Raw genomic sequence first — 12,939 nt, forward strand, 5'->3', positions numbered from 1 at the left:
GACAGCAATCACTGACACACACATGAAAGACCCAGAAAGAGGTTTGCGGTCTATGACACCACCTAGCGCAGCATCATGAGAGACACGGGTTCTCTGCAAGCAGAATTTCAAGGCAGGCACGGTACTGGGAGCCAGGACCCCGCTCCTCCCCAGATGTTGCTGGCTACATGGTAAGCTTGGCCAACACCTCAACATAAACACAACTCGATCTTGGTTCATTGCCAACACAATGCTTTGGACTAGGTAGGGCATCTCTGAGCTTTGTCTGTGTTCAGCTACACAGCTGTCTTTATAAAAGAATCCTTATGTGAAATCTTGATATACAGAACAAAGGAGTGACCAGTCTACTTGAGGTAAGAGGTGAGGCCTAGAGTTAAATCCATCCTGCTGCCTCTTGCTGCTGTGACCGGAAGAGAAATAACATACTTTGAAGACCCCTGGTTGAGATTAATTCTTTCCACTTGAAAAATTCCATCTACAAGTTCTCTGCATTTAATCCTTGTTGAAGAAACTCAACAGTATCCTAATGAACCAAGGCGGAAGCTATGGAAGAATGTTTAGTGATGGACTAAATTATATCTTTGTGTTAATGAGCTTCAGATGAGAAAATATGGAGGGAAAGAATACTCTTCTTCTCTAAATAGCATCATTTCCCTCTGTAAGTTCAAAACAGGGCTCCTGTATTTGAAATTAATGGGCCTAAAAAAATGCTTACAGGTTTCTCTTATAAAACACAATCCATGCTCTCACTTTAAGGAGTCACCTGTTTGCATGTTCTTTTAAAGGTAACAAAATGATTCCTTTGCAGAAAAGAGAAAGAAACATTTGCATTTACATTGTATACCCAAGACCACAGTCACATTTTTATGTCTATACTTGCAAACAATTTATGTCTTTTTAAAATGTAACTGCATAGACCAATATTTCTGGAGCCTAACCCAGTACCTGGCATATAGCATGTACTGGAATCATAGGTACATACACCTTAAAGGAATCAATCAATAACACTGTATACCCGCTATACTTTGTACTGTGGTCTAGACCCTTCTTTCATTATTCAGAACCACCTGGTTAATTCTACTTTCAATTACCATTTGGAACAGAATTGTGTTTTGCTTACTGCCTCTAGAAGGAGTTTGTCTAAAGTAGCTTCTATTGATTTCTTACTTTTTTTTGGTGTTAGTGTCTTGATTATCATTAAAAAAAAATCTATGTGGGGTTGCTTTCTGATTTCTACTCACAACGCTAACTAAAGGTAAAACAAACTCTTGCCATCCATGTTATGCTGACATACGTTTCCACTATGTACATAAGCTGCTTTTTATCACCTTAGACTTAAAACCCTCAGGGGAAAGAAATATATGATGGTCCCTTAATATTCAATAATGTTTTACAAAACTGAAATTACCTGGAACATTCTGAATGATATTCGCCACTAAGGCACTAAAATGGCATCGTATATCCTTCAGTGTGTCAGAGTCTTTTTCATTTTCTGCTTCCAGGAGTTGTCTAGTTAAATCTACATATTCCAATAAAGTGTTGTTGAGGAAATGTGTTTCATTATCAAGGCCACCACTTGCACTGAAAATAAGAAAGAAAAGGCGATTTTAAATTATAATTTAAATAAAAATAAATTCCTACTAATCAAAATCAGAATAATATACAGACCCTTGAACAATGTGAGGGTTAGGGACACCTACCTCTGCTACCCCAGCATATAACTTTTGACTGCAAAACTTAGCTACCAATAAAGAGCCTGCTGTTTGCTGGAAAGCTACTGATAACTTAAACTGTCGATTAACATATATTTTGTATGTCACACGTATTATATACTACATTCTTAGAATAAAATAAGCTAAAGAAAAGAAAATGTTATTAAGAAAATCAGAAGAGAAAATACATTTACAGTACTCTACCATTAAAAACCCACATACCAATGGACCTATGAAGTTCAAATCCATGTTCAGGGGCAATTGTATATTAAACGTGGCACAGTTATAGTAGTGTGCAACTTAATATACAAAAATCAAATGAACATGATTTTGGCTTACAAATATAAAATAGATGGTGCTTAAGAAACTGCTACTGTAATATGTACTATTCAAATTCCATGCATACCTCTAATCAACTACTCTCAGTGTTAAATGTTATTCCCTCCCTGGCAAAATATATAGCTTCTTAAAATAAGGAAAAAAGGAGGCCTCAGCAAGAGGCCTGATAGGGAGAATCAGTTTAGAATCAGGTAGAAAGAGGAGGGGCGCCTGGGTGCCTCAATCGGTTAAAAGCAGCCGACTCTTGATCTCAGCTCAGGTCTTGATCTCACGGTTGTGAGTTTAACCCCCATGTTGGGCTCCACACTAGGTATGGAACCTACTTAAAAAAAAAGATAGGTAGAAAGAGGAAAGACTAGTTGTATATATTCTCAGAGATGCCATGCAAATTCACATTACGCCTTTAGCACAACTAATCAAATATCCATTAGATACTTATTCTCAGCAAGATTCTAGATAGGTAGTACTTTGGATACAAAAATTTAAGAGCATTCAAGTAAGAGTTCTGGTTTTCAAGTCTTCTATCTATACCTATGGAGTTGCCTTAAAAATATCTGCAGTAATTTTTTGAGGCAAGGGTTCTGTGCCTGGAAACAATGACCTAGAAGGAAGGAGGTCATTTGGTTAGTCAGAAGTCTTAGATTCCAGTTTTGTTCCCTCACTTGACTAGCAGCTACTTCAGAGGATTTTAGTAAGAATATAAGTTAGTTACTATATAAAAAAGGATTAGTAAACTGTAAGTGCTATTTAAATGGTTAGCTATTATTTACATTTATTTTGATCAGTTTTTCCTTGTTATATTTGAAAAGTACTTCTAAAATATATGACTTTTATAAGCAAAAATAATTTTTAGTAGTTGAGGCCATGAAAACAAAAGTACAGTGGTACTACAGTATATTAAAAATCTCAGTCTACAACAGTAAAAATATGTTGAACGAATCCATAATGAAATGTTCTCCTTCATTCTTTAAAGGAATGTTTTTAATTTCTGACTAATGATTTATTACTGGATGGGAAACCAATTTAATAGACTGCAACCTGGCTTAGAATAAAACATTCATTCATTTAAAAACTACTCGTTGAATACCTCTTATGCATACTGGAGTAGCTGGGTGAACAAAGCAAAGATTCCCTGCATCTTGGCCTTTGGAATTTATTTTTCCCCCTTAATCGAGGAAATGAAAAGTCCATAATACTAACAGCCTTACAATATTACTTTCTCTTAAAAAAAAACAAAACCAAAAGCAAAACACATAATTGTGTTCAAAACCATTACTGCTCAATAGTGACTACAGCTTTTGTAGTTAAATTTTCAATATATCAACATTCTGCAGTTCCTCCAAATAGTACCATTCAAAGATTCTTCATTCACGAACACAACATTAAAAGCAACACAACAGAAGAAAAAAAGATACAGATACGTATTAGGTTGTTGATTTTTTGCATTAAGCCCAGCATGTTTCAAATTCTCTTTTCCTAACTTCCACTGTTTTATTACCATGTAGGACCAAGAAAAAAAATGTTTCTTTTTCTTTCTTTTCGTTTGCTTTTCAGCTACTATAAAAGAAAAGGTAAGTCAGCGGTCTAAATTCTCTTTAATTAAAGCTCTATTTTGAAAGCACTCGTCAAGAGCATTTGATGCTCACTGTGGAAGGTATGAGGTACATTAAGAAATAATCAAGACAGGTGCCAGAGTCACAATACTGCATTTGTTTATTAACACTCTTTTTTCCTAAGATCTCTGTTCAGTTACCTTTTTTTGGAGGTGATCAGATATACCTCCTCCCCCCCCCCCCCACACACTCCTTCAATAGTCAGGCAATACAGTTACCCCTCTGAGGGAAAGAGTTATTTTCTCAATTCAAAGCTGATGGGGTTTTCCTCAAGGAGCTGGTCATAGTGTAAACATGCCTTTATTCTAGCAATAACTCCAGGTTTTATGTTCTCATTGGTGAAGGGTGGAAAGTTACGGACTATGAATTATGTTCACAGATTTCACGATTTTCCCCAACAGGAGAGATTAACAGTTGATTGGAATAAATCTGCAAACCTTCTAGCATTTAGCCTTTGTGTATATGATTTTACAATCCAAAGGAAATAGATCTTTAAGATGAGGTAAGAAATTGTTGAGTCAGTCACACAAAAAAGGCTACTGTCCACTTGCTTTAGTTACTAGATTCCTACAAATATCAAAATCCCAGGAACAGTATAGCTATTTTTTGCCTGAACCAGTCTAGTACTGGAGGTAGATTTTCTTCAATACAGATGCATCTTTGGTAAATAATGCTCAGAGCGTAGCATTTTTTTGTCATTGTTGCAAAGGTGCTTTTCTGTTTTTATATATTTCATAAGAGAAAAAAATATTATTATTCCCTAATTCATTCCAAAGTTTTAAAAACCAAAATCCATTACTGACCTGTGACTAATGACACCAGCATCTGCCAGCAGTTCAAATATTCGTACCAGTTGTACTCGTAAAATATCTCGACGCCTGCGCCGTTTCATATTCTATTTCAAAGATAAAAAGGTAGTAAGTAAAAGTCCTTCAGAGTAGTTGATAGAAAACTTTCTGGCATAACTTGGAAAGAATAAAAGTGCATATCTCTGGGCTTTTAGGGTTCATCACAATTATTTTGCTTGTGCAATGTAGACTTCGAGCATTTTAGTGGCTGCTGAATCAAAGAGATATGTGTGGAATTGTTTGAAATTAATGAGCCAAATAAAATCACATGATGTTTTATGTGGCAATACTCCTTGTGTGGGGGGAAAACAGAATCCTATAGTTACTTTACAGTTACTTTAGTGATTTGCTAACCTGACAACTTAGAACTGAAGCAGCTAAGTAAATTGTTCTCACTGTATCATTAAGAATCCCTAAAATATCCCCCCAAATATAACACAAAGGACAAATAACTAAAGGGGGAATGAAGAAATCCCAAAGATTTTGCTCTGCCAACATTTTCCACTCAATAATTTTGACATAAAAACTAAATACAAAAGAAAAAAATTCTCTGATCATTACAATATGAATAAATCTGTCTTACTAGAGCCAAAATACTAATGGCTAGCATGGGAGCCGTAATATCTCTACCGGATTCGGATTCGGCTTCCAATTCCCATTGGAAGGAAAAAAAATGTTTTTCTCATTGTAGGAAGTGACAGATCTGCTGTATCACTTTCTTCTATGGTCATTATGTCACTATGATGTAATTGTCACAGTACAGAGCAACTGGAAACTTCCTTACTGGTCTTTCACTTTCAAGTCCATAATCCAATTTCCTGCCTTCTGCAAGGAGGCCAATTTGCTAATGACTAACTCATTACATTTCATTATGTTTCTTTTTAGCTCTTTATAAAGTTTATGGCAATTTGTACTGAACAGGATGGTTTTCTAAGCAAGGTTTGAGGATTTCTGCAAAGTTTTAGATGACTTGTTTCCATTTTGTCTCTACAGAAGGATTTTGAGTTAAAGCATTAAAAATAAATCTTACATTCAAGGCACATCACTGTACTTCTCTATTCACTTGCTACGATGACTTCTTTCCCCTGAAATTCTGAAGTATAAATATTGCTACTTAATTTTCTTTCCAGTTCCACGTCCCTCTAATGAATCATCCTGTACTGTAATCAACATACTCATTCTGAAACAAAAGTCTAATCAATTACTAAGTGGGGATACTATCACTACTCGACAGGGCTGAATTAAAGAAAGGAAGTGAAGAATGACAGATGCTGTCTTCAAGTTTCTAAAAGAGCAGCTATTGTCACCATGTCCTTCTGCTTTAACTCCTCTGTGACACTAACAGCAGTGATTCTCAGTCTACTACACCAGGCTCATCTAAGATGGTTTTTAAAAGACTTTTGGGCTCCATTTCAGGGATTATCTCTCTCTCTCTCTTTCTTTTTTTTTTTTTTTTTTCCATTTCAGGGATTCTCATTCAATAGGCCCCAGAATCTTTAATTTTTTAAGAAGCTCCTCCAGGTAGTTCTCAGATGCCCACGCGATCTAATCACCACTGGTCTACTCGGTAAAGCCAAGACCAGGACAGTCTCCCATGAGATAGTTCCTATCTTGCTTTGCAGCCCAATCAATCACTTTCTCCATAATATAATCTTGCACAAGAATCTGCAATGTCCAAATTCTTTTACGAAGTTTGCAAATGCTGTTTCTCTTCCTAGAATGTCTTTCTCTTGCTTGTCCACTGGGCAACACTTTTCAAATTTCACCGCAAATATTGGTGCTTCGTGTCTACTTTTTCTCCACGGGCAGAGCCAGCGGCTTTCTTCTCTGCAGTTTGCAACCTCTCACCTATGATTTTATTCCGGTGAGTAATACATTGTTGTAATTATGGTTTGCATATCTGCCTGTACCACTAGACCTGTGGTTTCTGAAAATGGCTCAGAACCTGACACAGATCTATGGATTTGGGGACACAGACCCAGGGTTGGCAAAATACGGCCCTCAAGCCAACCCTGGCACATGGTTGCCTAAAAAATTTTTTGGAATATAGCTACACCTCTTTGTTTAGTAGTCTATGCAGATTAAGTAGTTGCAACAGAGACAGTAGGACTTGCAAAGGTGAAAATATTTACTATCTGGCCACTTACAGAAAAGGTTTGCTGACCCAGATCTAGACCCTGACTGTCCCCACTTTAGTTAGAGTAGTTTGGTTTTTAAAAAGATTTTATTTGAGAGAGAGAGAGAGAGAGAGAGAGAGAGAGAGAGAACAAGCATGGGGAGCAACAGAGGGAGTGGGAGAAGCAGACTCCCCACTGAGCAGGAAGCCTGATGCAGGACTTGATCCCAGGACCCCAGGTTTACGACGTGAGCAAAAGGCAGACGCTTAACCAACTGAATCACTCAGGCTCCTCCAATTAGAGCAAGTTAATGTTATATACAATGAATTTCTGCCTAAGATCTTCTGTGAGGAGGAAAAGAAAATATTAAAAAATTATTGAGGAGCACCTGGGTGGCTGAGTCGGTTGAGTTTCTGACTCCTGATTTTGGCTCAGGTCATGATCTCAGGGCCATGAGATTGAGCCACAGGATGGGCTCTATGCTGGGTGCGGAGCCTCCTTAAGATTGTCTCTCTCCCTTTCCCCTTTCCCACCCTTGTGTGCGCTCTCTTAAAAAAAAAAATGTTGAAAACTGCTTCAGACGATCTTTTGCATATTTACTTCTTAACTTCTAACATTTGGTATAATGTATTGATACAGAAGGCAAATAAGTACCTGCCATATAAATATTTAATGATTGAAAACTACACAGCTTACCTCTGGCCTTCTTTCGAGTGCTTCTTTTATTATGGGGTGCAATTCCTCTATTAGTTCCCTAGAAGAAAAATTATACACATTTTTAAACTAATAGCTGAACAGATATAATCTGATATGCAAATATGTAAAACTAATATAATGATGTGAAATGATGAGTGTTAACACTAATTTTACTGTTTTAAACACAATCTTTATTATTTTGGATTTATTTATTTATTTTTTAAAGATTCTATTTATTTATTCATGAAAGACACACACAGAGAGAGAGAGAGAGAGAGAGAGAGAGAGGCAGAGACACACACAAAGGGAGAAGCAGGCTCCATGTGGGGAGCCCGATGTGGGACTCAATCCTGGAACTCCAGGATCAGCCCTGGGCCGAAGGCAGGCGCTAAACTGCTGAGCCACCCAGGGATTCCCTATTTTGGTTTTAAGTAACATGTGCACACTGTAGAACATTGGGAAAGCAGAAAAAATGGTATAGGCCACCTATTCTAATTTGCAGAGGCAAATACCATCAAGATTGTTATTCCAAAAAAAAAAAAAAAAAAAGGGATTGTTATTCCATCATTTGGCAACCCACATACATCTTATATAGTTGAAATCCTACCATATATGAGATGGTACCTATTTCCCTTTAACATTAGAATAACTTCCACATGTCTTTAATTAACTCATAATACTCTATTATAGGGTAGGATACCATAATTCTTCTAAACATTTATTACTGGTTAATTAAATTTTATCTATTTTTTAAAAAAGATTTTAAGTATAATCCCTACACCTAATGTGGGGCTCTAGTTCACAATCTCAAGATCAAGAGTCACATGCTTCACCAACTAACTGAGCCAGGTGCCCCAATTTTATCTTATTTTTGTTATTATAAATACTGCCTCAGTGAGCATCTTCATTTCTGATTATCTCCTTAGGATTAATTTTTTTTAATGGAATTAATGAATCAAAGGGCATCAACTTCATGAAAATGATAATTTTATCTTTGCTTATATTCTGATTTTAAATAGAAAACGTGCTCATTGTAGATGATTGGGAAAATAAAAAAAGGATAATAAGAAAATGAATCTACAATTTCATCATCTATAAAACTACTGCAGATAATCAAAGTATTTGCCTCCGGATTGTTTCTATTTACAATAATTTGTTTTTTAAGAGGCCCAGATCATTTTTGTAATCCATTTTTTTTCTATCAGAATAATATATTTACTTGTCATAAAAGAATCTTCTAAAACTTCACTTACGATGATGCCATCCCACAAATATAGACCTATTACAATTTGCTAACCTAGTCTCTGTTGTATGTGTTATCTCAGAGATAAAACATCAAACATCACCTTAGTTCAATAGAGGACAATGTCAGAAGAACAAATAACAGGCTCAGCAGGGAATAACAAACAGAATCTCAGGTAAAAATGAAGGATTTGCTTTGTTAATATCAAAAAAAACATCGGGATGTTTTTGAGGGATGCCTGGGTGGCTCAGTGGTTGAGTGTCTGCCTTCAGCCCAGGGCGTGATCCTGGAGACCCTGGATCGAGTCCCACGTCAGGCTCTCTGCATGGAGCCTGCTTCTCCCTCTGCCTGTGTCTCTGCCTCTCTCTCTGTCTCTCATGAATAAATAAAAATAAAAATCTTTTAAAAAACCCCAAAACTTCAAGGATGATATAAAATATGTACGTTAATTATTATTTTTTTAAAATCTAATTCTCTTGAACAAGGAGGGGAAGAACTATAGTTTTTGTTTTGTTCTCTCTTTTTTTTAAGATTTTATTTATGTATTTGAGACAGTGGGTGAGACAGAATGAGAGTAAGAGAGAGAGAAAGAGAGAACAAGCAGAGGGAGGGGCAGAGGGAGAAGCAGACTCCCCACTGGAGCAGGGAGCCTGAGGCGGGGCTGGATCCTAGGACTCTGGGATCATGACCTGAGTGGAAGGCAGACACTTAACCGACTGAGCCACCCAGGGGTCCAAAAAACTACAGTTTTAACCAAAAAGACAACACTGTAAAATAATTCCATCACTGTATAAATAAGTAGAAAAATATTAAAAATGTACCCGGCATTTTATTATTTTTAGAATGCATTTATACATAGCATAAGTGATTTTTATAGTAATCCTGTGAAGAACACTGGGGAAATCTTATTTGCGCAATCAAAAAAAATAAATAAATGATTAAATAAATTAAATGACCCGTTAAATGTTACATGGCTGACTAACTGGTAAATGTCAGGACTGATATGAACTATCCAGATTCTAAGTACTCTATCACAATTTCTCTCCAGTAGTACATTTACTATTTTTGTGCATAGAGAAAACATATGAAGATAATTACCTAAAAGCTCCGGGGTTGGTCCTGCCAAGACCTAGAACAAGGGATTCTGTGATTTCCATGCTCTCAGAGCGCATCATTGGAACTATGTGCTTAAACAAGGATGAAGGGGATGGGATGCCAATAATCTGGAAAAAAAAATACACTTATAGCAGCCAGTAATCATAGCACATGCAACTAAATAATTTGGCACTCATGAATATTTCATCAAGGGCAACAGATAGATGAAATTTTACTGTGAATAGGACTTCAAAATTCACCTGTGAGAACATAATCTAAAAACATTAAGGGATCTGTCCAATGGTTCACTGAAAGTTTGTTAAAAGAATTTGGGCTCTGTGGCTCTCTGAATTTCTTACAGATATTTACCATTACATAACAGGCTGACTTCCCTCATTTGATACTCTATGTCTTTTGATCCATAAAAAGGAATTAAACAAAATTATTTCTAAGTCATTGGTGTTAAAGTAAGACACTCAGGTGTTACTCAGTTTTCTAAATTTTCTTCAACCACCTCATAATATTTTGTGTCAGAGCCTGAAGACTATAGAATGGTTCTTATCAAGTATCAGATTGCATCACTACATGATTTAGGGAAATTCTACAAAGGTATTAATTAATTAATTAATTATTTTAAAGATTTTATTTATTTATTCCATGATAGTCACACACACAGAGAGAGAGAGAGGCAGAGACATAGGCAGAGGGAGAAGCAGGCTCCATGCAGGGAGGCCCGACGTGGGATTCGATCCCGGGTCTCCAGGATCGCGCCCTGGGCCAAAGGCAGGCGCTAAACCGCTGCGCCATCCAGGGATCTCGGTATTTAATTATTTAAATGACTTCTTTCAGATACTGAGAAGTGTGAGAACTATAGGAAACCAACTAAGGAAAAATGGGGATGAAAATGCCTCTAAAAATATTATGATGTATTTAATGAGCATGACTCTCTTTTCACCAAACTCTCTCTATATATAATGTGTGTGTGTGTGTGTGTGTGTGTGTGTGTATACACACATATATATAAATAATTGATTCCAATCAGGAATCCATAGTAATAGAACTCCTCGAACTATTTTTATCACTAATACAAGTAATACACTTTTCAACCAAATTCCTTCATTGTCCTAGAAAAGAAATTTTAAAACATTATTTTATGGTGCCATTAAGATTCAGTGGTAGACTGGGAATTCTAAACTTACTTTAGAATCAATGCTATAGCCACTATCAGGGGTAGATGCCAACGTCTCAGGAGGAGAACACCTCACAGAACCTGTAGATGTTGAAGATGAGGTGGATGTCGCCGCACTGCAGCAAAGGAGCAGATAGTTTCTCCACAGGCCAATGTAGGAGTCACTGCTTGTGGTAGTATTTACTTTCTTAGCATTGATGGGGCTACTAGGGGGAAAAAAAGAGAAATAGGCAGATGTAAATAAATCAATGTGTTTTGAAGGTTTCTTTTATCTAAAGCTAAAGATCAAGTGAAGTCAGGAACTTCAATTCAGGTTCAAAAACTCTCTAATTATATTTAAGAGCAAGAAGAAATTAACTGTACTTCATGAGGACGTTATCCCACACTCTATCACATCATCAGTTACTCCAAATCTTTACCATTATCCCCCAAATGAAAACCCAATGCCGTTTTCACTAATCCCTATCGACAGGTGGCCTTCCTTATAATGTCATCCCAAAAAGTCAGGTCACTGAGCTTGGCATCTCTTCCCTTTGCATACTTCTACAAACCCGCCTATATTCATATCCATATGAATTCATATCCTCTTCATTAATTCTTTCCTCTTTCAATAGATTCCCCAGACACATACTATGCACAAAGCACTTTGCTATGACATAAACTAACAATTCGGTGAGACTGAATTACATGAAAAAGATGAAGGAATTATAAAACTACATCCTTTACATCTTTCATCTCCCTCTTTAATACTTCCAACCTGTATGACTTTTTCAAATATGTACTTGTAAAAACTGACAGTCTACACATTTTTATTATTTACTTATTCATGAGAGACAGAGAGAGAGAGGCAGAGACATAGGCAGAGGGAGAAGCAGGCTCCCTGCGGGGAGCCCGATGTGGGACTTGATCGCAGGACCTGGGGATAATGTCCTGAGCCAAAGGCAGATGCTCAATCGCTGAGCCACCCAGGTGCCCCACATTTTAAGATTTATACTAAGAAAATAACTTACTTTATATCAACCTGTGGGGATAACGACTGGAGCCTCGTGTATGCAAACATCCAAGCATAGCTCACAGCTGTACAGCAGTGTTTGGGAAGGTTTTCCTGCTTTAAAAAACTGGAGAGACTTATAATCCATGGGTCTTGGCCTTGGGTCACATGTGCAAATATCCATATGTGTGATGGACTAATCACATCAAACTGGTGGCTGATGGGAGATGAGTTCCATTCTGCTAATGTCTGTAAATCTATTGAACTAGGGCAATACAGCAAAGTAGTCTATGTAGAGAAAAAAAACAATGGATTATCACACATTTCAGTAACTTTCAAAGTTCCACCATCTGAATTGCATTAAACTGTAAGTGGCCTATTGGTAGTTTCTAGGACCAAAAAAAAAAAAAGAAAACAAACAAACAAACAAAAAAAACAAAAAACAAACCCCTCTGTTTTAGAACCCAAGATGGGTTTCAGGGAGTGTGTGTGTGTGTGTGTGTGTGTGTGTGTATGTGTGTATACACACGAACGTTCTTGAAATTGCATAGAACTTTTTTTTTTCTTTTTTTGTATATATGTGCACATGTTTTTTCTGGAGAGAGACTGCATAGCTTTCACTAGTCTCAAAAGGATCTATAAACCAAAAAGGTGGAGAATTCATGTAGGAATATGTAACTTTCGTGGGTGTACTAGAGCTGCCAAGGAAGTGAAAAATGGACCATTAACTTCATGCTGACGTGCTCAGAATACGCATAGGCAGAAAACAGACAGGAAAATGATCTCCTCCACAGAGGTACATATTCTTAATATTTGTTCAACAATATTCTAAGCTCTTGTACTGAAGAGATAAAGATTTACCTTCAGAGCAAATTATATGTCATTTGAACAACAACAACAAAAACAAATGGAGTCTTAAACTGAACAGAGGCTCAATTCACTCTCCCAGTCAACAGATATTTACAAAGCACCTGCTACTCAGCAGGCATGATTTTAGGCACTAGAAGAGAATCATTCGTTATTCTTTTTTCTCATTGAAATCATAGTTAATATTCTAAACCAGAATTCTTTAAGTTGTACAGATTTATAATCATCA

The 12,939-nt window shown here is 36.7% G+C and overlaps 1 protein-coding gene across 8 annotated transcripts in view; it reads right to left on the bottom strand.

The window, feature by feature from the left end:
- FRYL (FRY like transcription coactivator) overlaps positions 1–12,939 on the bottom strand; it is a 257,372-nt gene that overhangs the window by 75,363 nt on the left and 169,070 nt on the right. For all 8 annotated transcript variants that reach the window (XM_035704622.2, XM_035704639.2, XM_035704578.2 and 5 more), the window contains 6 exons: positions 11,863–12,131; positions 10,863–11,058; positions 9,667–9,791; positions 7,326–7,383; positions 4,468–4,559; positions 1,409–1,581 (listed from right to left, as the gene is read on the bottom strand). In XM_035704622.2, the coding sequence (XP_035560515.1) occupies positions 1,409–1,581; positions 4,468–4,559; positions 7,326–7,383; positions 9,667–9,791; positions 10,863–11,058; positions 11,863–12,131 (913 nt within the window). The remainder of the gene's footprint in view (positions 1–1,408; positions 1,582–4,467; positions 4,560–7,325; positions 7,384–9,666; positions 9,792–10,862; positions 11,059–11,862; positions 12,132–12,939) is intronic.

The sequence above is a fragment of the Canis lupus genome, chromosome 13 (genome assembly GCF_003254725.2).
Source record: "Canis lupus dingo isolate Sandy chromosome 13, ASM325472v2, whole genome shotgun sequence".
Lineage (NCBI taxonomy): Eukaryota > Metazoa > Chordata > Mammalia > Carnivora > Canidae > Canis > Canis lupus.